Below are 24,130 nucleotides of genomic sequence, written 5' to 3'. Positions count from 1 at the left end.
TAGAGAAGGATAGGAGGGCCATAGGACAATAACTTGAAGGGATAGCAGTATCAAAGGAAAGTTTTTTGAGGAAGGAATAAGCATTTATATAGTGTCTACTATGGGCTGGGCACTGTACTAAGTGCTTTTCACAAATGTTGTCTCATTTTATCCTCACAACAACCCTGCAAAGTAGATATTATTATCATCCTTATTTTACAGTTGAGGAAATTGAGGCAAATAGAGGGTAAGTAACTTGTCACATGGCTAATAAGTGTCTAAGGCTGAATTTGAACTCAAATCTTCCTGACTCCAGCTCCAGCACTCTATTCTTGGGGAGGGAAAGAGAAAGAGAGAGAGAGAGAGAGAGAGAGAGAGAGAGAGAGAGAGAGAGAGAGAGAGAGAGAAAGAGAGAGAGAGAGAGAGAGAGAGAAGAGAGAGAGAGAGAGCGCCCATCAATCTTAGACTGTTGAACTAACCTCAGAGCCTCTAAGTATCTTGCCCATGGTCACAAACTAGAAAACTTTAGTGGTCGAATTTTTTGGGGCATAATTTTTGCTCTAGAGATGTGGATAGACAGAGGCAGGCAAAGGGACAGAGATAGAAAAAGATACAGAAAATGACATGTAATATATTCTTTCAGTAATTAAACATTAGACGTCTATGATGCATAAGGAACTGTGCTACTTTCTGTGTGGATGTGAAGTATTAGTCACATGGAAAAGTTAAAAATGGATCTGGAAGGGTTGGATGGGACTACATTCTGCAGAACCTTGAATACTATGTAAATATTAGAATATTTAAGCTTTTCCTCTGTGAAATAGTTAGTTATTCTTAAAGTTTTTGTGATGGTGCAATTCTTCATTTTAAAACAACTCCAAGAAAACCTGGGTGAATTCTTACGGTAAAATATTTTTAAAATTATTTTTTTAAATGTCAGTCAAAAGTGACAACAAATAATATGGCTATCGAGTATTAGCCCCAGGGATCTGTATTTATCTCTGTGCTATTTAACAGATTTTTCCAACTTAGATGAATTCATAGTAAATTTTCAGGTGATAAAAAGGTGAGAGTGATAATTAATATATTGATTAAGGAAGTCAGAGTCCAAAAATTTCCTAAGAGGCTAGAACACTGGGCCAAATCTCATAAGATAAATCATAGTAGAGAAAAACAAAAAGTCCATACTTTGGTTGAAAATAAGTCAGTTTCATAAGTGAAATAAGGATGGTGGGTGGCTAGGAAATAGTCTTTCTGAAATTTAAGGATTTTAGTAGATTGCAAGCACATGGGTTGACAGTATGAATTAGCAATGAAAAAAGTAATATAATTTCAGTCTTTATTTGGGGGATCCTGGTGTCCAGCATGAGGGAGATAATCATCCCACTCTACTTTGTCCTAGTCACATCACATCTAAAATACTATATTCATTTCTTGTTATTGGAATTTAGGAAGAACATTAATTAACTGGATAAATGCCACATGGATACCAGATGAAAGAACTAGGGATGTTTAGCCTGGGGAAAGGAAAAGTTTGGAGACATGATAACAGCCTTCAAATATTGAATGTGCTCTCAGGTGAGAGACTTGACTTGTCCATGAGGATAGAACCAGGAACAACATGTGGAAGTTGAAAAGAGAATAATTTTCCCTCAACAGAAAAAAAGAACCGTTTCTAATAATTAGAAGTATCCAAAATTGGGAAAAAACTGATTTAAGAAATAATGAGTTGCAATCTCACTTGAAATCCTTAGTGAAAGATTGAAAGACCACCAGAGATTCCTGATTAGGTATATTCTGTCCAAAATGACCTTGGATGTACCATACAAATGTAAGATACTGTTTATTAGAAGTCTTTGACCTGCTTACAATAAAGAAGTTTTGTTTTTTTAATTTTTTTTCCACCCAATTATGAGAAAGGATAGTAGTTAGTATCCAATTTCTGGAATGCTCTCCTTCCTCACATGTGATTCTTAGCTTCCCTGACTTTTAATACTCAGCTCAAGTCCTAATTCCCAGAGGAGGATTTTACCAGTCTCTTGGGGGAAGAAACCCTCAAGTTCCTTTTCGCTGAGATTTTATTTACACAGTATATATTGTGCATGTGCATAGTTATTTGAATGTTGTCTCTTCCAGTAGACTGTGAGCTTCTTGAGGACAGGGGCAGTGTTTTTTTCTCTTTCTTTGTAACCCCAGTGTTTAGCTCCATGTCTGTTATATAGAAAGTGTTTAATAAATGCTAATTGACAGTGCAGCTGAGGCAACATAGAGAAGCAGTGATTTCTGCAGAATATAACAAGTCAGGGAAATTGTATTGTAGAGCTTGGCATCTCTCACCATGTATCAAGCTTTAGCTTGTAATGTGTAAGTCTGCAAATGCTCTCAAGGCAGAAGATGAAAGTTGGTCTTTTTCAGATTCCTGCTTTTTACTCTTCAGTTATGAGATTCTGAACACAAACATTTTAAGCCCTAAAGTGAGGAGATGAATGAGTGGTACTGTGCCTTTGTGTTAGACATTCTTATAACCTGAAGGATTATGCTATACTTTGGGGGGTTTTCTTACTCTCTTGGTTTATGCACCTTACCAATGAAGCCAAAGAATAATTATAACAGGTAATACTTCTCTCTTATACCTCACTATATTGAGTGACTCTCCTTTTGTCAGCCTGAAGTTCATAATTCATAGAACAATATTTTATGAAAAGAAGAGAATGATGGATTACTCTTCAATAAGTAACCATGAGTCTAATATATAGTACATATGCAAATATATATTATGTAGAAACACATGAACCAACAAATATTTAATTGACTTATTAAGTTTAAATACTTTTATTTAATAAACAATTAATTTATTTGATAAAAGATATTTGTTTAACTTACTTAAATAAATTTAAATGCTTGTTGGATTGACTAGTGGCCATACTAAAGAGAAGGGAGCCATGAAGAATAGCTCTCTGCTTGTTCCTTCTAATTCTTCTCTACCCTCTCTAATCAGTATGGAGATATGGATTAAGATAGGATTTGGGGTGGGACAAACAGACATGGTAGCAATTCACTTTTTCTTCCTCCCATTCCTTATGTTTCTTATCCATCCATCCATCCATCCATCCATCCATCCATCCATCCATCCATCCATCTATCCATCCATCCATCCATCCATCTATCCATCCATCCATCCATCCATCCATCCATCCATCCATCCATCCATCCATCCATCCATCCATCCATCCATTCATCTATCCATCCTCATTTCTATCTTGAGCCATATCTTTCTACTGATTAAAGAAGGTGGGAGGTATAGGCAATCAATAAATTAAGAAAAATCTTTCTCCTCTTTCTGTCATTCCTTATAGCTTTCATCTCTGTGGCAGGGCCATCTGGTCCTCCAGTTTTTTAGGTACTTTTAAGATGAATCTCTAGAAGCCCCCAGTCTCCCTATGCCAACTCTCTGGCATAGTAAAGCAAAACTTCCAGGGTCCTATTTTCCCTGGTTGTTACCATTTTGCTCTCTAATTAGCTGCGTCTTTTCTTCTAATACATTCCACAAAGAGAACCTCATTTACAAAACACCAGACAAGGTAGCCTTTGCTTGGTGACCTCTGAGAAGGAGAACCCAACTGCCCTTCAAGGGACCTCATTCTAATTTGTGATGCCTCTTATATAGGGTATACTCTGGGTTCACTATTCTAGAGCCAAGTTATTACATCTCCCTCCAGGGTTCTAGGGAAACCTCTGAGTCATTGATATATTTCTCCTCTAATGCTATCAGTTTATTTCCTCACCACTTATTTCCCCCACCATTAGCCACCAGTGATTAACATCTCAAGTCAACTTAACCATTTAACATTAGTTAGCTTTTTAAAAAAAAAATTAATTTTTAAAATTTAAATTTTTTTTGTCAGCTTTTACAAAAGTATATTTATTTTGAAGATATAAGAAGAACAAAAACACAAACATTTACCCCCAATACCTGAGGGGCACACCCCTAGCAGAGTTTTTATATAGCTTTGGTCTCAATAAATCCATTTCCACATGTACTATCATTTCCTGAAGAGTCCTCATCTCAATTACCATTGAGGGCTGTATCCCTAATCTCTTCAATCCTTGGGGCATAGAAGTTGAGATGGCTGCAAAACCCTGGATTGATTCTAACCCCTGAACTCCCAACTCTTGGATTCCTAGTGGTTCACTCTCATGACCTTTCAAAACTTACAAGGCTAGAGGCCCCAGATTAATTTCCTTCACCTACAGTGAAATAACACATAACAAGACAAAGGGTCAAGGTTCATTTTCACAGGGCCACATGTAAGGCCCCTCCCCTTACAGTTTTATCTTTCACTGAATGCCATTAGTTTAGTGAAGGAATCAAAGTGAGTGCATGAGAGAGAGAGAGAGAGAGAGAGAGAGAGAGAGAGAGAGAGAGAGAGAGAGAGAGAGAGAGAGAGAGAGAGAGAGAGAGAGAGAGAGAGAGAGAGAGAGAGAGAGAGAGAGAGAGGGAGAGAGAGAGAGAGAAAGAACAATAGGGTCAACTGAAGCCTTTGGAAGGTACCCCAGTTCTATTTCTGCCACTGCAGTCTATTAAAGAGACTGATATCATATGGTTAACAGAACACCATAACTAGTTGTAGAATATCTATGCATGCTCCAAATTCTCTCCAAAGTATTTCCATTACAGTCATCATGACTCCTAGAAAGAGAATATCCTCTTCCATGTGGAGAGTAACATTAGAGGAGCTCTGAAAATGAGCTCATCCTTGTAACACTGAGCATTAGGGAGTTTTTACTTATGTGAAATCTGAATTTGCTTCTTTTCAACATCTCTTCATTGCTTCTAGTTCTGACTTCTGGAGGCAAAACAGAACAAATATAATCTATTTTCTACACATCAATTATTCTAATATTTAAAGTAACTATCATATGAGGAACATTATGATAGATAAAGGACTGACTCTAGAATTAGAGGATCTGGGTTCAAGTTTTCTCTGTCACTACCTGTGTGACTATGGGCAAGTCACTAAGCTTCTATGAGTCTCAGTTTCTTCATTTCTAAAATGAGAGGGATGCGTAAGGTCTCTTCCAGGTCTAGATTTATTATCCTATGTCAATCAATCAATCAATCAACAAGTATTTATCAAGTGCTTACTTCATGCCAAGTATTGTGCTAAGCACTGGATATTCAAAGAAAGGCAAATACATAGTTCTGGTCTACACAGATCTCACATTCTAATGGAGGGAACAACATGCAAACAACTATATACATACAAAATATATACACAGTAGACAGAAGGCAATCTCAGAAGGAAGGGACTAGCTTTGAAAGATGGAGGGTAGGGGGAAAATCAGGAATGGCATCCTGGGAAAGGTGAGATTTCAACTGTTTTAAAGGAAGTCAGGGAAACCAGTATGTGTATGACCTCTTGTTCTCTTCTCTTCTTTTTATTGTACATACCCATCTCCTTTACCTAATCCTCATATGATATCAACTTGAGGGCTTCTTAGTAGGAAACCAGTTTTAACATGATCAGGGTTTGTGCATTTTCCCACAATCCTATTGGTTCAGATATATTCATAGATTGATAGTACTAACTGGATGACTTGGATTGCATTGAGTAATTATATGGTAATAATGGAGATGGGGCTACAGTGGAGATTCTAAAACTTCTTGGAGCATAGGTTTCTTCCAAAACTGACAGAGTTGTTCCCAATGAGAGACTCAGTATGGTGACAGATCTAGAAAACAACTCACTCATTTGGGAAGGGGAACATTGTCTGTTAAGCAGTCCAAAAATCATGTTTATGTGCCTCCCATATATACATGCATTGTAAACACATGTACAGGCCTGAATATACACATAGATCAAAACATTAGAAGGAAGAAGGTGTAAAGCAAAGTGTTTAACAAAACTATAAGGATCTACATGGTGGACCAATCTACATTTGAATGTATCATACCGATCTTGTCTCATTCCAACTTATTTGGTTTATCTCTCACTATTGCCTTTTTAAATTTAAACTTTATTTTATTAAATTTTATTTATTTTATAAATAAATATACATTTATTCCCTTCTAGTCAAACTTGAATATTCTGTTTTCCAAACATCTTCCATACTTTCCCCCCACTGTATCTTTGCTAATGTCTTTCCCTACACTTGAAATGCCATTTCCCATCATCCCCTTTGCTACCCACCAGTTGAAATCCTACAGAACTTTCAAGGTCCAGTTGAAATGCTACCTCCTCCAGGAAAACTGTCTTGGTCACTATGGTAGAAAGTGACCTGTCTTTTCCAAGCTTCAATGGAAACGTGTCTGTCTTTTGCATTTATCATTTTCTACTATATTTATGTGAATATGTGTATTTCTCTACTAAAGTCCTATTTTTTGATGCCCCAGATGTAAAATTTAGGGTTGAATCAAATGATGTCTCAGGTTCCTTTCAGTTTTTACAATCTGATGTCTCTGTGACTAAATATACCATACATGAGGGCTCTGAAGAAAAGTGAGATCAACATATGTATTATTAATTTACTCCTAGCAAGGGGAATTATGAAGGGCTTCAAGAAAGAAATATCATAGGGACATGGTTCCCAAAGGATAAGAGGGAGAGGGATAGGGCTAAAACATTCCCTAGTGTAGCTGGCCCCAGATCTCAGGATGGAATGGAGTTTGGGTGAGCATGTTTCCATCCTATGAGGCTTGTTTCCTAAAATTTCTCCCCATAGAACACTCAGATGGTAGAACCATGATGAAATAACTATCTCTGTTGATCTCCAATGAGGAGCTTCAGGAATTGTCTCCCAGGGGATGCCCAAAGCTCATCTATATATATGCTTCACACTATCCTGGTTCAGGCCCCTCTGGCTTTAGAGACATGATACCTGGTAATTATTCCCCTAGCCCAGCACTGGGGTCCCCCAACCTCAGGCATCACTTCTACTGCAGGAAGAGAAAATTCCTCTGTTCGTGTGTACTATGTTACTGTGCATGTCTCATCATCTGGAGAGAAGACAGCAGAGTCATGGCCTTGTATGACAGCTTCTGAGGTCACCACAAGCCATCTAGGTAAGAGTTAGGCTAATAGAAATGGAAGAGTTCCTTTCAGATTAATACACAGACACCAGGACACATACATAAAGACAGATCTATACAGACATTCATGAATGCTCACACACATGTAGGCATACTCAGACATACACACATAACACAAAGATGCATGTACATACACATATAGCTCCCTTTATCCATCTTCCCTCTAAACCCAGGCTGAGCCTGGTCTAAGGAAACAGTTTATAATGGATCATCTAAGCATGAGATATTTCTTTATAGATTCTCCCTCCACTTCCCACTTTCTTGGGATCCTGAAAGCTTACGTGAGAGGAATGGGGTCACCCACCTGGAGCCAATCTATTCAAGCAAAGTCAGGCAGCTTTGGTATGTGATGCAACTTAGGGAGTTATATGAGATGTGGCATGGTATAGAAGAAAGGACTGAAACCTGGCATGGATAATTTGGGTCCAAAGGCCTGTTGTTCTATGATGTATTGCAAGATCATGGGCATGTCACTTTAATACTCCGAGATTCTGTTACAGTTCATCTATAAAATAAAGCTAATAATGCAATTGGACTACCTACTTCAGAGAGTTACTATGAAGAACAAATGAAATAAATGATGCAAAACAACTTAAATAACAGTGTTATATAAAATATTAGTTTTTATTATACTCCAAAAACACAAAGAAATTACTGGTATAATGATAATATGTAATAACCATTATTATACAATTCAGTTGAAAAAACACATACAGTTACTTGCTATATTCATGAAACTGTGCTAGGGCCTGAGAAGAGATGAACCTTGGGTTCCAGTCCATGGAAGTACAGACATTCAAACCTGCAGAATCTGTGAATAAGGTAATTGAATGGACACATAGGAGAGAGCTAAGGTGAGACTCTGCTGCTATCTATAGCTTGGGTATGTAGAGCACTCTCTTGGCCTGAGGTTAGAATCTCCTTCCTAAACCATTACTTTATACCCTGGTGTAGTTCATGTGCAGAAGTATGCTTTAACTCTGATTGCCTGTCCCCTTGTCCCATCTCCTACATGGTCTTCTTTTAGCCTGACTGTGAGGTATGGATAGCTCCACATATCCAGCTCTTTCATTCCTCCCACTTCTAACATACTCAAGTTCACGTGCAGCTATTTCCAGGTTAATTTACTAGGGAAAAAGTAAATTCACAAATAATTCACATTATTTCAAAGAATCAAAAGGGCATGAAAGTAATCGATTAGAGGCATCTGGATGTTTTAAAATTTATTACCCATCTTCTCCATATTTAGCTCCTGAGGTCAAGTAAGGGATATGGCACTATCTCAAGCCCAGTAGAGCCATTAGCCATGACTTACCTCCTCCCGACCTTCCAGCAGAATGGGGCTATTTTCCCTAGCATCTCCTGCAATGGTTCAACTTGACCCAACAGCCAGCTCCTGTTGTTATTGTTCTTATTGTTTTTCAGACATTCAGCAGTGTCTGATTATTCATGACCCCATAGACAGTTTTCTTGGCAAAGATACTGGAGTGGTTTATTATTTCCTTCTCCTCTGAATTAAGGCAAAGAGTTTAAGTGACTTGCTAATAGGCATCTGAGGTTAGATTTGAACTCAGGTCCTCCTGACTCCAGACCCAGAGCTGTAGCCACTGTAGAAGTTGTTGAATATCCACACCAAAACCTGGGCTATCAAATATGGCCACCTATTTGAATGTCTTCTTTTTTCATGTCTCTGGATTCTCTCCACCAGGGTTTGAGAGCGTGAAGTATAGTGCCATTTCAGGATCAACACAAATACTTTGTTCATCTCCTAAAATACTCCCAGACCCATAAAGTCTATCTGACCACTATTCCTTACAGTCTAAGGAACTGGGGCACAAAGGGGATGTGAGGCATCTGTTCAGAGGGAAAACTCCCTTGACAACATATGTCATTATTATTTTATTGCATTTTGACAGGTTTTCCTTAAGCTTCACCCAGACACTAAAATATTTTCATGCCACACTGTCTATGCTTCAGTTCTATGTCTCTTATCAATAGTAACAGGCGTATTACATAGTACTTAAAAGTTTACAAGTTTATTATGCCTGGGAGATCGATTAGTACATGTATTATTATTTTTCAGATGAAGAAAATGAGTTTCAGAATAATCAAGTAGCCTGTGTGCAGTTACACTGTTAGTGACTGTCAGAGCTTGGATTTCAACCCACCTTCTAGGTCCAAGTTCACTGCTCTTTTCTACTATGCCACACTGACTCTTCCTCACCTTACTTCTGTATCCTCTAACACCTACACAGTACCTCTCCTTGGAGTTCTGTTATGTGTACTTGAAACTGAAACTGCACAGAATCAGACTCACCACTGACCTCAGTCTCTCCTTCACAGCAATCCCATTTCCCAGGCTCCTAGGCTCAGCACCATCAAGTTGTCTGGTTTCTCCTCTTCTTGACTTCTTCCCACTATCTAGTTTGTCACCAAGCCTTATCAGTGCTTCTTCCTGTCAAAATTTTATAACATAAGTTGTGTTGATGTCATGTTTGTTTAACTTTCACAGTCATTTCTCAATATACCTTAAAACTACCTCATTCTGAAAATGAATAACCTCTTGTAACAGAGAAAATCATCTAAGTAAAAACAGCTGTGAAAGTGGCCACATCTGAAATTAAATGCAACACTTCAACCAGTATTTCTCTCAAAGTGAGTAGCCTAAGTGAATTCAAATATGTCAATAGTCTTCACCAACTACAATTTGCAGCAATCTTAGAGAGCTGACTGCAGAACATTTGAAGGCTTTTTCCATGGTCTCATAACTAGCAAATCTCAGTGGTGAGCATTGATTCCAAGATTTCTTCATTCTAACTCTAGCACCCTATTCCTGTTGTCTTTATGTACATACATGCAATCAGAATTCATTCACAATTCATTAAACTCTTTGAGGGTAATGACTCTTTTGGTTTTTTCTTCATATTTTAAATGTTTAGAATGTAAAGTTAATTTTTCCTGAATTAAATTGAATAATTTATACATTTATTTATTCCTAATTTTCAAAATGTATTCATTTAAACTTGCATTCATTCATTTAACAAATAATTATTGATCACTTATTCATAAATCAAATATTTTAATGTGTAGGAACCTAGTACCCAATAGTTGCTACTTAAATGCTTGTCATTGTTGCATTCACACAGAGACATGGGCTTTCAAAATCAGACAAGTGTTTCTGAGTTCCTCCTCCTAGGCCTCACTCAGGATCCAGAGCACCAGAGATTTCTCTTTGGACTATTCCTGGCTATGTACCTAGTCACTCTGGCTGGGAACCTGCTGATTGTCCTGGCCATTGTCTCTGATGTCCGCCTCCATACTCCCATGTACTTCTTCTTGGCCAACCTCTCCTTCACTGATGTCTGTTTTGTGTCTAATACAGTTCCCAAGATGCTGGTAAATTTATTTACCCAGAAAAAGGCCATCTCCTACTGGGTGCTTGATACAGTTGTATTTTTTAGTTTCTTTGGTGGCTCTGGACAATCTCCTCCTGGCAGTGATGGCTTACGACCGTTTTGTAGCCATCTGCCGTCCCCTTCACTATACCACAATCATGAGCTCCAGACTGTGCCTTCTGTTGCTGGTCCCATGCTGGGTCCTCTCCATTCTTTATGGACTGACCCACACAATCCTCATGGCCACCTTGACATTCTGTGGGTCGAGGGAGATCAGTCACATCTTCTGTGAGATGTATGTCCTGCTACAATTGGCCTGCTCTGACACCCGAGTCAACCAGGCAGTGCTACTCACAACAGGCTCTCTCCTCTTCATTGTTCCCTTTCTGCTTATGCTCATTTCCTATGGTCAAATTGTCAAGGCCATTCTGAAGATCCCCTCAGTCACTGGGAAATACAAAGCATTCTCTACCTGTGCCTCACACCTGGCTGTGGTCTCCCTGTTTTATGGTACCCTATTTGGGGTGTATTTGCAACCTGTGAAAACGTATTCTGTGAAAGACTCAGTGGCCACTGTGATGTATGCTGTTGTGACTCCCATGTTCAACCCCTTCATCTATAGTTTAAGGAACCAGGACATGAAAGGGGCCCTGAAGAAGCTTCTCAGAAGGAAAACTGTCCCTTAATTTTTCTTTTCCCTGACCCCTGAAGCCTATGAATGCTAGGGCTTGATGTAATTGTGTAAAAATCAGCAAGTATTTATTGAACATATTCTTTGTGCACAACTCTACACTACTAAAGGACTGGAGAAGGGGAAATAGTAGAATATGTGGTTTCTGCCCTCAAAAAGTTTGTAAATGGATGTCAGATTCTAACAAAAATATCTGGAAACACAATACTTGAGCCTATTGCAGGATTGCTCTCTGTGTGTGTGTGTGTGTGTGTGTGTGTGTGTGAGAGAGAGAGAGAGAGAGAGAGAGAGAGAGAGAGAGAGAGAGAGGCAGAGAAAAATACAGTGTCATACACTATTGCAACAGATATTTGTTAAGTAACTAATGTAAAAGGAACTGTCTTAGACTGTGTATGTGTAAAGAGTTTGGTACATGAAAATGAGAAGTTAAAGGTGAGTTTGGAAAGGTAGCATTGGAACACATTGTGAAGAGCACGGAACGCTGGAACCAATATTAGAATATTTGTACTTTTTCCAGTTGGCCAATTATTCTGAAAATTGTTTTGTGGTAGTGGAACTCCAAACAACCTTTTGTGAACTCTTATAATGAAATATTGTTAATGTGTTTCACTGGTAAACCAAATAACATAAGAGTCTAATGAATATTAACTCTAAGAATCCGTCGATGGCTATGCACTGTCCAATGCTTTTGTTGAACTTGGATGGAAGATGGCATGCAAAGCATATTTTCAGGGGATAGAAAGAAGAGAGGCATAAAACATATTAATTAAGAATCAGAATTCCAAATTTCCCAACAAGCACTAGATCATGGGGCCAAATGTCAGAAGAGAAATTAAAATAGGAAAAAAAGGTAAAGTTCTACAATTGGATTGTTAAAAAAATTCAACTTCACAAGTGAAAAATGGTGAAGATGCAGTTAGAAAGTATTCCTGACACAACCTGAAATTTTTAAGTGATTGAAAGCTCAGTATGAGTCAACAATTTTCAACCTGTAGCTTTCAAGCTATTTTGGTTTATTTTTTTTCTGGCTTCCCTTTTGTTCTTTTCTTTGTATGTGGTTTTTAAAAGATATATCATCAAACCATTTTTTCTTTGTTTTTCCTTTTTTTTTTGACACGATATTTTTATCTCTCCTTGCTCTACTCCCTTCCATTAGAAAAAAAAAAAGCAAAACAGAGCCCTGGTAATAAATAATCACAGTCAAGAAAAACAAATTCCCATATTGTTTGTGTCTGAAAATGTGTCTTATACTGAAATTTGTCATATATAATGTATATACTTATAATGCCTTATACTGTAAATATCTATCATCTCTCTGTTAGGCTGTGGGTAGCTTGCTTTTTCTTCATAGAATCATAATTTTTCATTGCATTGTTCAGAGAGTTTTTTACCAGCTATATAAAATAATCCTTTGATAGTTGATAGGCATAGAATAAATAAATTTAAATAATATTGTCATTTTAATTTTATTGTCATGAGCAATTACTATTTCTTCTATTTTTATTTCCATAAGGAGCATTTTATAGTTGCATTCATAATTTTCCTGGGAGTGTCTTGACAAGCAAATTTCCATATTTTTTATGATTCTATAGTTATTTTGAATTGAATTTTTCTATTTTTTTCTTACTAGGCTGTTCTCATAGCGTAAAGAAATGTTAATGATTCATATTATGTTATTCATTTTATACTCTGCAAAGCTGCTGAGATTATCGATTGTTGCAATCATTTTTTAGTTGACTCTAGAATTCTTTGGCTAGAATGTCATACCATTGACAAAAAGTGGTAGCTTTATTTTATTGTTGCCTTTGATTATTACCTCTATTTCTTTTTGCTTTTTTTTTTTTTTGGTGAGGCAATCAGGGTTAAGTGACTTGCCCAGGGTCACACAGCTAGTAAGTGTCAAGTATCTGAGGTCACATTTGAACTCAGGTCCTCCTGACTCCAGGGCCAGTGCTCTAGCCACTGTGCCACCTTGCTGCCTTGTAATAATGATAATACGCATCCTTACTTTAATCCTGTTCTTATTGGAAAGCCCTTTAACCATTCTCCATTATGTAGAATGTTTGCCCTTGATTTTATATAGATATTACTATCCTTGTCAAAGAAAAATCTATTTCTTTCCCTCCTGGTATTTTTTTAAAATTAGATTTTATAAAATGATTTTTCAGCATCTATTGATGTAAATGTGTGGCTTTAATTGTTTTTGCTATTAATCTGATCTAGTATGTTTTCCCTATGTTTTATGTTTTTTATGTTTCCCCATATTGAACCAACCCTAGTATCTTAGTTTGAAATGAACATGGTCATAGTGTACAGTCTTTGTAATATGCTATTGAAAAATTTTTCTTAGTATTTAATATATTTTTTGCATCAATGTTCATTAGAGATATTGTCTGTGGTTTTCCTACTTTGATTTTTCTATCCATGGTTTAAATATCAAAACCATATTTGTGTCATAAAAAGAGCCTGGAAGGGTCTTGTCTTCTGTTATTTTTGTCAAGAGTTTATATAATATTAGAGTGATTTTTTTCTTTGGATGTTTGATAGAGTTCACTTATAAATCCATCTTGTCCTGTTGTTTTTTCCTTTGGGAGTTTGTTTATGGCTTGTTTATTTTTTTTATATTGGATTATTTAAATTATCTATTATTTTGTTAATATAGATATTTAATATTTTTGAAAGGTACATATATTTACTCTAATTTACTAGTTTTGTTAGTATTTAATTGGTCAAAAAGCCAGGATCAAGTGATTTGCCACTGAATTCTATCAAAAATTCAAGGAAAAAAATTCACTGTTATATTTTGTAATTAAAAAATATCTCAAATCTCTTTGTATTATTAACATGCAGTGAAACAAAGAAAACCATGGGAATTGATGCAAATTTTAAAAATAAAATATTAGCAAAGGGGCTATAACAACACATTAGAAAGATTATACATTATGACTAGACAGGGTTTCTACAAAGAATACAGTATTATTCAACATAAAGCAATCTATCAATATAATAAACTATATTAATATACAAATAATAAAAGCCATATGCTTACATCAATGGAGTTCACAAAGGCTTTTTGACAAAGAAACCACGTTTGTTTTTGTTAAAAACTCTAGAAATATGGAAATAAATAGACCTTTCTTTAACGTAGTAAATATTGGATTTATACAAATCCAAGAGCAAACATTATATATAATGGATAACAGCTGGAGGCCTTTCTAATAAGATTCAGGATAAAACAAAGATGACCATTATCACCATTGCTATTTAACCATGCTAGAATTGGTAGCTATATCGATAAATAAGAAAAAGGAATTGAAGAAATAAAGACAGGAAAAGAGAAAACAATATTACTTTTTGAAGATGGTATGATGATGTAGGTAGAGAATCTTACAGATTTAACTAAAATAAATCTAAACAATTAATAACAGTAAAGTTGCAGGATATTAGATAAATAAATCCAGATCAATCATCAACATTCCTATATGTAATCAGTGAGACCTAAAAGGAAGAGTTAGAAACAGAAATTCCATTGAAAATAACTATAGAATAACTAATTGTGATTCTACTTCTGGCCAGAATTTTTTATTTTTTATTTTTGGTGAGGCAATGAGGGTTAAGTGACTTGTCCAGGGTCACACAGCTAGTAAGTGTCAAGTGTCTGAGGCCAAATTTGAACTCAGGTCCTCCTGACTCCAAGGCCGGAGCTCTATCTGCTGTGCCACCTAGCTGCCCCCTGGCCAGAATTTTTTCCAAACATTTTTATGTCAGAGGCCCCATTTTCTTTGGGCCACAGTATGGCTTCACTTTTTCTGTGGGAATCACCACAGTTCCAAGATGAATGAACTCTGTGGACTAGATCACTTGTATCCATGTTGTTTCTTCCTTGTCTGTAATGTACACTGTGACCAAGGTCACACCTGTTTGAGAGTGTATCTATGAAGATTCACCTAGAGATCATGCAAATCTAACTATAAAATACTCTTTACAGAAATAGAGTCCTAAATAATTGGAAAAATATATATTGCTTATCAGTATGTCAAGCCGATATAATAAAAATGACAATCCTTTTAAATTAATCTACTTTTTCAGTATTATGCTAAACTCTCACAAGAATTATTTATATACTGAGAAAACAATAATAAAATTCATGTGAGGAAACAAAAAATTAAGAATCTTGAGGATGATAACTTTTAAAAGTGGAAAGGAATGGGGTTTGCAAGATCTCAAACTGTACTACAAAGCAATAATTTTTAAAACAGTTTGGGACTGGTAACAAAATGGAGGTCAATCAGTGGAATACTTTAGGTACAAAACATACAAAGCACTTGAACACGGCAGCAGTAGAACTTCTATACCTTTATCCAACACTAGCACTGCTACTAGTCATTTCTGTTCAGCTTGGGTTGGAAGGATTTTTTTTCGTGCCTTGTACCTAGCTTCCACTGATTGTGATTCTGCTTCTGGCCAGATTTCCCCCAAACATTTCTGTGTCAGAGGCCCCATTTTCTTTGGATCACATTATGGCTTCACTTCTTCTGTGGGAATCACCACAATCTATGATGAATGAGGCCTATGGAGTAAGTTAGCTGTATCCATGTTGCTTCTTCTTGGTCTGTAATGTACACTGAACTCATAATTGACCAAGGTTCATTTCTGAATATGTAATAGTAAACACCTTAGTGTTCATTAAGTCAATATGTTTTTGTCTATCCACATCTAGAACTCTGATCCTTAATTAAAATAACTGACATTTATGTTCTTTGTAATTGGCCTTTTGCCCATGCCTGTGATGTTTCATGTATTGCTGCATTCGAAGAGGGAGACGTGACTTCTAATTGGTAGAGCAAATGCTGAAGTTATACTGCTTTCCTGCATGAGAGGTGGAATTGGAGTTAAAGCTTCTTGGAGGGAGAGATAAATATGGTTCAAAGCATTTTTCAGAAGAGACAGGTAGAAAGATTTTGGGAGCTGCAGACAAGTAGGGGAAGCCAGCTCCTTAACTTGCCCTTCATTTCCTGCTTGCCTTTCAAGAGACTTTTGAGAATTCCCCCTTATGTTAGATTGTGGCTTTTTTTTTGTTTTTTAGTTTTGAGTTGAGGTACCTATATGACTCTCAGTTGGAGAGCTCATTCCCTTTGTAGTTTTCTTTTTCTTTTTCCGAATCTGTAATTTTTTTTTCTGATTTCTATTTCCTATTTGTTTGGACAAATGAGTTTACTCTCTATTTGCTACTTGTGATAGTCTTTTGTGCAACCAGTATTTGGTGGAAAGGAGTCAAGCCAATCAGTGCAATTTTGGATCTATGCTACCTCCTTAAGAGTGACCAGGGTACAGACTCTACCACTGGACCAGCAATATTTTTTCTTTTTTGGGGGGGAGGACAGACAGACAGATGTAATTCTAGTCCATTACCATTCTTGTATATAGGAAAGGGAAAGAACATATACCTAGCCATGGGCCTTATTTTCCTTCCCTTATGGTAGAAATCAGAAATTATAATTTCCCTTAGAAGAGAGTGGGTCAGATTACAGAGATTCATGCTGACTTCAAGTATCATTTAGAAAATAACAGCAAGAATAAGAACAAAAGCAAGAGCTAGCATTTATATAAAGCCTTAAGATTTGGAAATCACTTTTCAAATATTTTCTCATTTGACCCTCACAACAATCCTATAAAGTAGGTGCTATTATTCCCATTTTGCAGATGCAGGAATTGAGTCTGGGAGAGGCTGAGTGATTTGTCTAGGGCCACAGAGCTAGTAAGTGTCTGCTTTTCCTGATTTCAAATCCTGCTTTCCATGTACTGTACCACCTTACTGCCTCATGTGAACAAACATATCTTACGTGGGCAAACACATTTTAAAAGTTTGCAAAGGACTTTCTTCATACTAAGCCTGTGAAGAAGTTTGTGCAAATAATACCTTCATGTTACAAATGAGAAGTTGGGGATACTTAGAAGTTGTGTTGTGTCCATGATTTCACAGCTAACAAAGCAGAATTCAAACTTAGATTTCCTGTCTCCAGATTGAACATTTTATTAACTAGGGCTTATTGCCTTTATTTTCATAAGGACATTAATAAGCTGGAGATTTCCCAGAGGAGGATAACTAGGATGGTGAAAAGTCTTGAGATCATACAATATAAAGGTGAGTTGAAGGAACTTGGCATGTTCAGCCTGAAGAAGGGAAGTCTTAGGGACACATCTCAGCAACATTCAAGTATCTGAAGGGCTGACAGGCAGTTTAGGGATGTAATTTGTTTTTGATGGCTCCAGTGGGCAGAACTTGAAACAATGAGTGGCACTTACAAAGAAATAAATTTACCCTTGATGTAACACAAAGCTTTCCAATTATTCAAGCTATCCTAAAGTGGAATGAGTAGCCTTAGAAGGTGGTGAGTTCACTGTCATTTGAAGTTTCAAGTACAGATTGGATGATCACTTATTGGCTATGTTGTAGAGTAGATTCTTGTTGAGCTGCGGATTAGATTGGATGGTTTTTGGGGTTCCTTCTAATTCTGAGTCTATGATTCTATGTCTAGGAAGCTTATTTTCAACCTAATGAAGAATAGGACTTTGACTTTTATGTTTATCAAATTCAAGTAATTGAATTTAAGTTGGTTTCAAGCAGGTTTTGTAGCCTCTCAGGTTGGTATTTTCTATCCCTCTCATCTTCATGTCATCACTCATTTTATAACCATATTTTTTTTTTTGTCTTCATTCAAGTCCATGCTTCCTAACCTATGGTCAGAAGAACCTAGTTGCGTGACGGTGGTACTGGAGGGAGGAGGACTTCCAGGGAAGAAAGTTATTGCAAGAGACCTATTAAATTAAATGATATAGTATTAGTTAATAGTTATTATGCAAGTTGGTATCTTGTACATATATTAATTATTTTTAAATAACTTACATTTTTTACATTGCCTCAATTCCCCCATCTCTCCCCAAATCACTATTTTTCAAATGTGTGTAGATGCTTGTACAACAAATAAAATACAAATAAATTGAAAGGTATTGTTAAATTCATAGTATGCATCATAATAAATTTTCTCAGTCAACACTAATAACACAACAGAAATCACATGGGAACCCATACAAAATTTTGAAATTAACAAGGAGACATCACAATCATCATCATCATCACCACCATCATTACTATCATCATCTTCATCATGATAGTTAGCATTTATATAATTCCTACTATGCTCCAGGCACTGTACTAATTGTTTTACAAATATCTCATCAGATTCTCACAACAACCCTCCAAGGTAGGTGCTAATATCACCAATAATAGTTGAAGAAATGGAAGCAAACAGACTTGCCCAAGGTCACAAGCTAGTAAGTGTGTGAGGCTGGATTTGCACTCAAATTTTTCTGATTCCAGGCTCAACATCATCACTGTCATCCTCCTCCTCCTCCTCATCACCATCATCATTTTTGTCATTGTCTTCATCATTGTTATTATCATCAGGAGTTACAGACCTAAGTCACTGATTACAAAACTTGCTAAACAAGATGGCATCAAGTATAGTCTACTAGACTTTTTACTAGAAACTCCCCTTGATGGTCACAGAATCATAAATTTAGAGCTGATGTGGACCTCAAAGATCATCTAGTCTGTAATACCACAAATACACTAATATATGAGACTCCTGGCACTTTGATCATTTGAGAAGGAAATGATCTAATGCAATAACTGGTTGATGGTTTTTTAAATATAAAAACTAATATTGTTAAACTTCAGAATGCTTTACAAAACATAACCAAACGATTGAATGCCTACAGAATATATTGTGCTATGGGAAGATAGAATTTTAAGAAATGGTCCCATTGCTCAGGAACTTTAAAATGCACTTGGGAATAAATACCATGTCCCCAAATTCAGAGTGGTTTTAAGCTTTAATAGCTTCAAACTGCACTAACACTTTTGGGACACCTTATAATATATTCCCCAAATGTTTGCTGATTTGAATTGAATTTGCAAAGTGAGATGTAGGCATCAAAAGATAACTAAAGAGGTGTAAAACAAGTGGTAAAGACAGGAGGGGAGTACAAGTTCAGAGGCAAGAAGAGATTATTGAACTGGGAGTAGTCAGGAGAGGCTTTGTGGAGGAGGTGGATCTGTGTTGGTATCTAGGGGATTTATAGAGTTTAAAGAGTAATAGGAAAAACATAAAGAGATGTGAAAAGGCTATAATATACATGACATTTTTTGGGGGAGTGTACAATGAATAATTGCATTAAAATCCTATTTCAATATCTGGTGGTAATGTGGAGGTGGCCCTGGATTCCTGAAGCTTATGATAGCATAGAACAAGCTTTGCCTGGTCCTATTATACCACAAAGTCTTCAAGCAGAGAATAGAATGTAAGCCTATCCCTTGAGGACTAGCCTAGCTAAGTTCATAGAGGGTCCAGGGGAGCAAGGCAAGATTCAAGTTCCAGAGCAACAGTGGAATGGAAATGAAACAATGGTAGGCACTCAGGTTTGGCAACAGTATGGAAACCCAATTACTAGAACTAGGTGACAGATGTTGTTGACAGCGGACCACTCTATGTTGGCAGTGAAAGATTATTAAAAGGATAGGTACATCTCATGAAGTTGAGGGGATGATGACAAAGGTTAAAACAGAGACAGAAAACTACTCAATTCCTATTTTGCTTTGTTTTCCTCTACCAAGAAAATGATCTTAAGACTTGGAAGGATAAGACATATTAAACTGGGAATTGAAGTACAAACTAGATGAGTACATGCTAAGGGTACACCTAGCTGCTCTCAATGAGTTCAAGTTACCAGTCTTGAAAAACTACTTCACAACATAGTGTGTATATGTGAGTATAATTGCTGACTGTGTCAGTGATCTTTGACAAATAGAAGAGAATGAGAAAGGTCTGCAGGAAAGCATATGTTCCAGTTTTGAAAGGGAGACTACTTTAAATGATAGTCTTAGGTTTCTGAGCTAGACTTTCATCAGTAGAAAAAATATTAGACTAGATTATTAAAGGGACTTTTTGGTGAATGATTGGAAAGGAAAGTAGTGATTATGATGAGCTAGAATGGGTTGATCAAGTATAACTCATGCCAGATGAATCTTGTTTATTTTGTTTTTTGATCATATTTTGCTAGATTTTTGGATTAGGGGAATGCCATAAGAATAGTATGGATGCATTTCAACATGCATTTGAGAAATTCTCCCATGAAATCCTTGTGAAAGATATTATGTGATGGAATGAGCACTAATGGATTTGTTATTAGGCAATCCTGGTTCTGTCTCCTACTTGCTATGTTTTCAAGTAAGTTCAATGGGTATACCTTAAGAACTTATTGTACATAAGTCACTGTTGTAGGTGCTCAATACATAAAATGAAAAATCCACCAACCAACCCCAGTTTATGCTTCCAAGGAGCTGAAACTCCACTGTGGGAGATGAATTGGACATATAGATAAGTGTAAAAGAACAAATAGTATACAGGAGTGAAAGGGATCTACACAAATGCCCTGGTAATCATTTGAAAAGTGAAAGAACATTTCTTACCTGAGGGAATAGGCAAAAATGTGTGAAGGACATGGCTCTGAGGATGGACTTTGATTAAAGACTTCAGTCTTTCCCAGTGGAAATGAATATGTAATAGCACCTAATCTAATACTTATTGTCTGAAGGCCAGGTATGTTGCATTTTACTTCTCCCCAGGGTTCTCTGTGGATTTAAGCTCTGGCCTTCACCAATGATTTTCCCTCAGTTATGGGACATCTCTGCACCTCAGTCCAATTCAATCACTTAACAGTCATAATAATTATTTTAGTTTAAGAAGAAATGCTCATTTCAAAGTTACAATGACAAATATGCAGACATATCCCCCAATATGTGGGGTATAATCTCCCTCTGCACTACCTCATACACTGGGAAGGGGTAGGAGATTAGGTTCATAGTTTAGCTCAGTTCCTATGTAGCACAGTCCTAAGTTCCAAAACTAATCCCAACTTAGGCTCAGGTCCCAGGCACCTTGGCTTCCCAGGGCTTCCCTGCCAAGTTGACTGAAAGAAGCAGCCTGGAATTCTGGCTCTGAGGTTGCTATGGCCCAGTGATTCTGAGTTTAGTGGGGATTCTACTTCCTTTACCTGAATCTGAGAACAAAAGAAATGGACAAACAGTAACTTCAGGTTCTTTTCTTGGAGCCATGAGCCTAAATAGGGGGAAGGGGAAAAACTAGTCCTTCTTCTCTCACTTGTGCAGTTAGTTCATGGCACCTGTTCTGTGGGGGAACCTTCACCCTCTTTGGATGCTAAGCAGAGGAGAAAGCTAGTGTGGTACTCTGACAGATTAAGAAAATGAAGCCTGTTCTGACCACCCCTGTGGTAGGGGGGTATATGATATTTTCTTCCAGAAGTTGGCACCTATATCTGAGGTGATCTCCATTAGCTCCAACACCCTGTTACAGGATAGGGAACACATGTGGGTGGAAATGAATGCACAGAGGGATGGATGAAACTGTAGAAGAGAGAGTCATTCAGTATGCCATGTAGAAGGTCTGCAGAGGAATGGAAAGAAATAAGGAGATGGGTTGGAAGCATATTCTGGAGAGCCTCAAATGCTAGGTAAAGAATTTGTATTTTATTTGCCATGTAGGTAAAGCTTATCCATTGAAGATTTTTGTTATTAAGGGAGTGATGTGGTTATTAAAGTTATTGCTAAATTTTACACTTAGGACTTAATTTAAAATCCAGCATTTGGGTTTCTAAAATCCACTGCATAGATACACAATGGGGAGAAGACAACAGTCTGTGTGTAAGAAGTCATTGGCATTTTGGTGGATTGAGTTAATAGTACCTCATAGGACCCCAAAACATTAATGAGATTGAGGCTACATTAAGATAAGACTCCAAGATATGATTTTATGGACCACATTGAGAGACAGGCTAGAGGGGAAAGCATGGTGTCCAGAATAAGGGAATTTATTCTATTGTGCCCTGATTAGATTACATTAGGAGTATTGAGTTCTGAGTGATATATTTCTGGAATTTTAATGGTGACCTGGACCAAGTCATAATGAGAGTGACTGCTATGGTGAAAGAAGTATAAACCATGTCATATGGGAATTGGCAAAAGTAGGTAGGGATGCTTAACCCGAAGTAGAGAAAACATTGGGGTTGGGTAATAGAAAAGAACCATAATAGATGTCTTGAAGTCATTGAAAGTTAGCTAGCACGAAGAGAGAAAAAGTTTATTTTGCTTCATTCTGGAGGATGGAACTAGAAGCACTGTGTGGAAGTTAGAAGGAAGAAAATTTTGACTCAGTAAAAGGAGAAACTTCTAAACAACTGGAGTTATCAAAAAAAATGAGCTAATGAGTTTCTTATGCTTGTAAATCTTTACCTTAAGTTGGCATGACTATTTGCTGGGGACACTTCAGATATGCATTGGATTAGAGGATATCTGAAGTCCCTTCACCTTTGAGAATACATGATTCTTTCACAACAAGGCAATCCCCCTGTTACCACATTCACATTGTTCAAGCTCAGAGCCCTGAGTTGAAGCTGACACTCTATAGATTTTGGGATACTTATATTTTCCTTGCATAGATGCTAGATTGGGGTGAGGTGGTCAGAACCTGAAAATTAGGGTTAATTAACCTCAGCTAAAGGGCTGATAAGAGGCAGGAAATCAAGGAGCTTGAGTAATTATTATACACTGAGCTTGAGTAATTATTATATGTTGAGCTTGATAACCTCTAAGGTCTCTTTCAGATTTAAAAATTTGCAGTTCTAGAATCTTTGAAAAGCTCTCTTTTTATTTTTCTCAAGGCTGCCTTTATGTCTCTATTTCTTAGACTGTAGATGAAAGGGTTGAGCATGGGAGTTACTATAGTGAATATAATTGTGGCAGCCATGTCCTGAGCTGAGTAGGAGGATGATGGTCGTAGATAGATTCCCATGATAGCCCCATAAAAGAGAGAAACTACGGTGAGATGAGAGCCACATGTGGACAGGGCTTTCTTTATCCCCTGAGTAGATGGAACCTTCACTACCTTGGAGAAGATGTAGGCATAGGAGATAGTGATACACATGAATGGAGTCATGAAAACCATCCCACCCACAATGAACACCATCAAGTCATTGAGGTAAATGTCAGAACATGAGAGCTTCAGGATGGGGTATGGGTCACAGAAGAAGTGTGGGATGGTATTGTCAGCACAGAAGGATAATTGGTCCATGAGTAGGGTATGTAAGAGGGCATGCAGGTGAGTGATGACCCATGATACCATCACCAAAATGATGCAGAGCCTAGGGCACATGATAGTGGTATAGTGGAGTGGGCGGCAGATGGCCACATAGCGGTCATATGCCATTACTCCTAGAAGGAATCCATCCATGTTTATGAAAGTGATAAAGAAATATATCTGTGCCATACACCCAATGTAAGAAATAGATTTACTGCTCAATATGTGGTTCACCAATGTCTTGGGTATTGTGACTGATGAAAAGCAAATGTCGTTGAAGGAGAGATTGGCCAGGAAGAAGTACATGGGGGTGTGAAGGTGAGCATCTAAGCCAATGGCCAGTAAGATGAGCAGGTTCCCAACCATGGTGACTAGGTATACAGACAGGAACAACCAGAAGATAATTTCTTGCTGTTCTGGTAGCTCAGAGAAACCCAGGAGAAAGAATCCAGAAATACTGGTTCGATTTTCTCTGTTCATATCTACGGGAGATCAAATATAGTTTAATAAACAATTCAAAGGAATGTTTCATTCACATCAATTCAAAGACTGGTTTTTATGAACATAGATGTGTAATATGTTTATTTAGCTGAGATTCAGATATAGACATTAATTTTTCACTGCTATAATTAAAAGAAATAATGTCTTCATTAAGACAGTGAAACACATTAACATTAATGCATGAGGTCATCTTATGAAGTAAATATTAAATGAAAAAATAGTCATAATTAATACAATATTTATCATTGCATGGAAGTAA

At 37.0% G+C, this 24,130-nt stretch overlaps 2 protein-coding genes across 2 annotated transcripts; one reads left to right on the top strand and one right to left on the bottom strand.

Annotated features, from left to right (window-relative positions):
• The first annotated feature begins 10,219 nt into the window (after window positions 1–10,219).
• On the top strand, window positions 10,220–11,150 carry LOC110193223 (olfactory receptor 1D2-like). The gene is given in 2 exon segments (XM_020964884.1): window positions 10,220–10,500; window positions 10,502–11,150. Coding segments are annotated over 2 exon segments (930 nt in total).
• Window positions 11,151–22,238: 11,088 nt separating this feature from the next.
• Window positions 22,239–23,850, bottom strand: LOC110193245 (olfactory receptor 1f45-like). The gene is made up of 2 exons (XM_020964917.1): window positions 22,941–23,850; window positions 22,239–22,285 (listed from the first exon to the last, which is right to left on the bottom strand). Exons 1-2 carry the CDS (start codon window positions 23,848–23,850, stop codon window positions 22,239–22,241), a joined length of 957 nt encoding a protein of 318 aa, XP_020820576.1.
• Window positions 23,851–24,130: the final 280 nt, after the last annotated feature.

Source organism: Phascolarctos cinereus, unplaced genomic scaffold (assembly GCF_003287225.1).
Source record: "Phascolarctos cinereus isolate Bilbo 61053 unplaced genomic scaffold, phaCin_HiC Scaffold_2;HRSCAF=192, whole genome shotgun sequence".
Taxonomy (NCBI): domain Eukaryota; kingdom Metazoa; phylum Chordata; class Mammalia; order Diprotodontia; family Phascolarctidae; genus Phascolarctos; species Phascolarctos cinereus.
The sequence above is the reverse complement of the archived record's forward strand: the minus strand, read 5'-3'. Positions and strand labels throughout refer to the sequence as shown.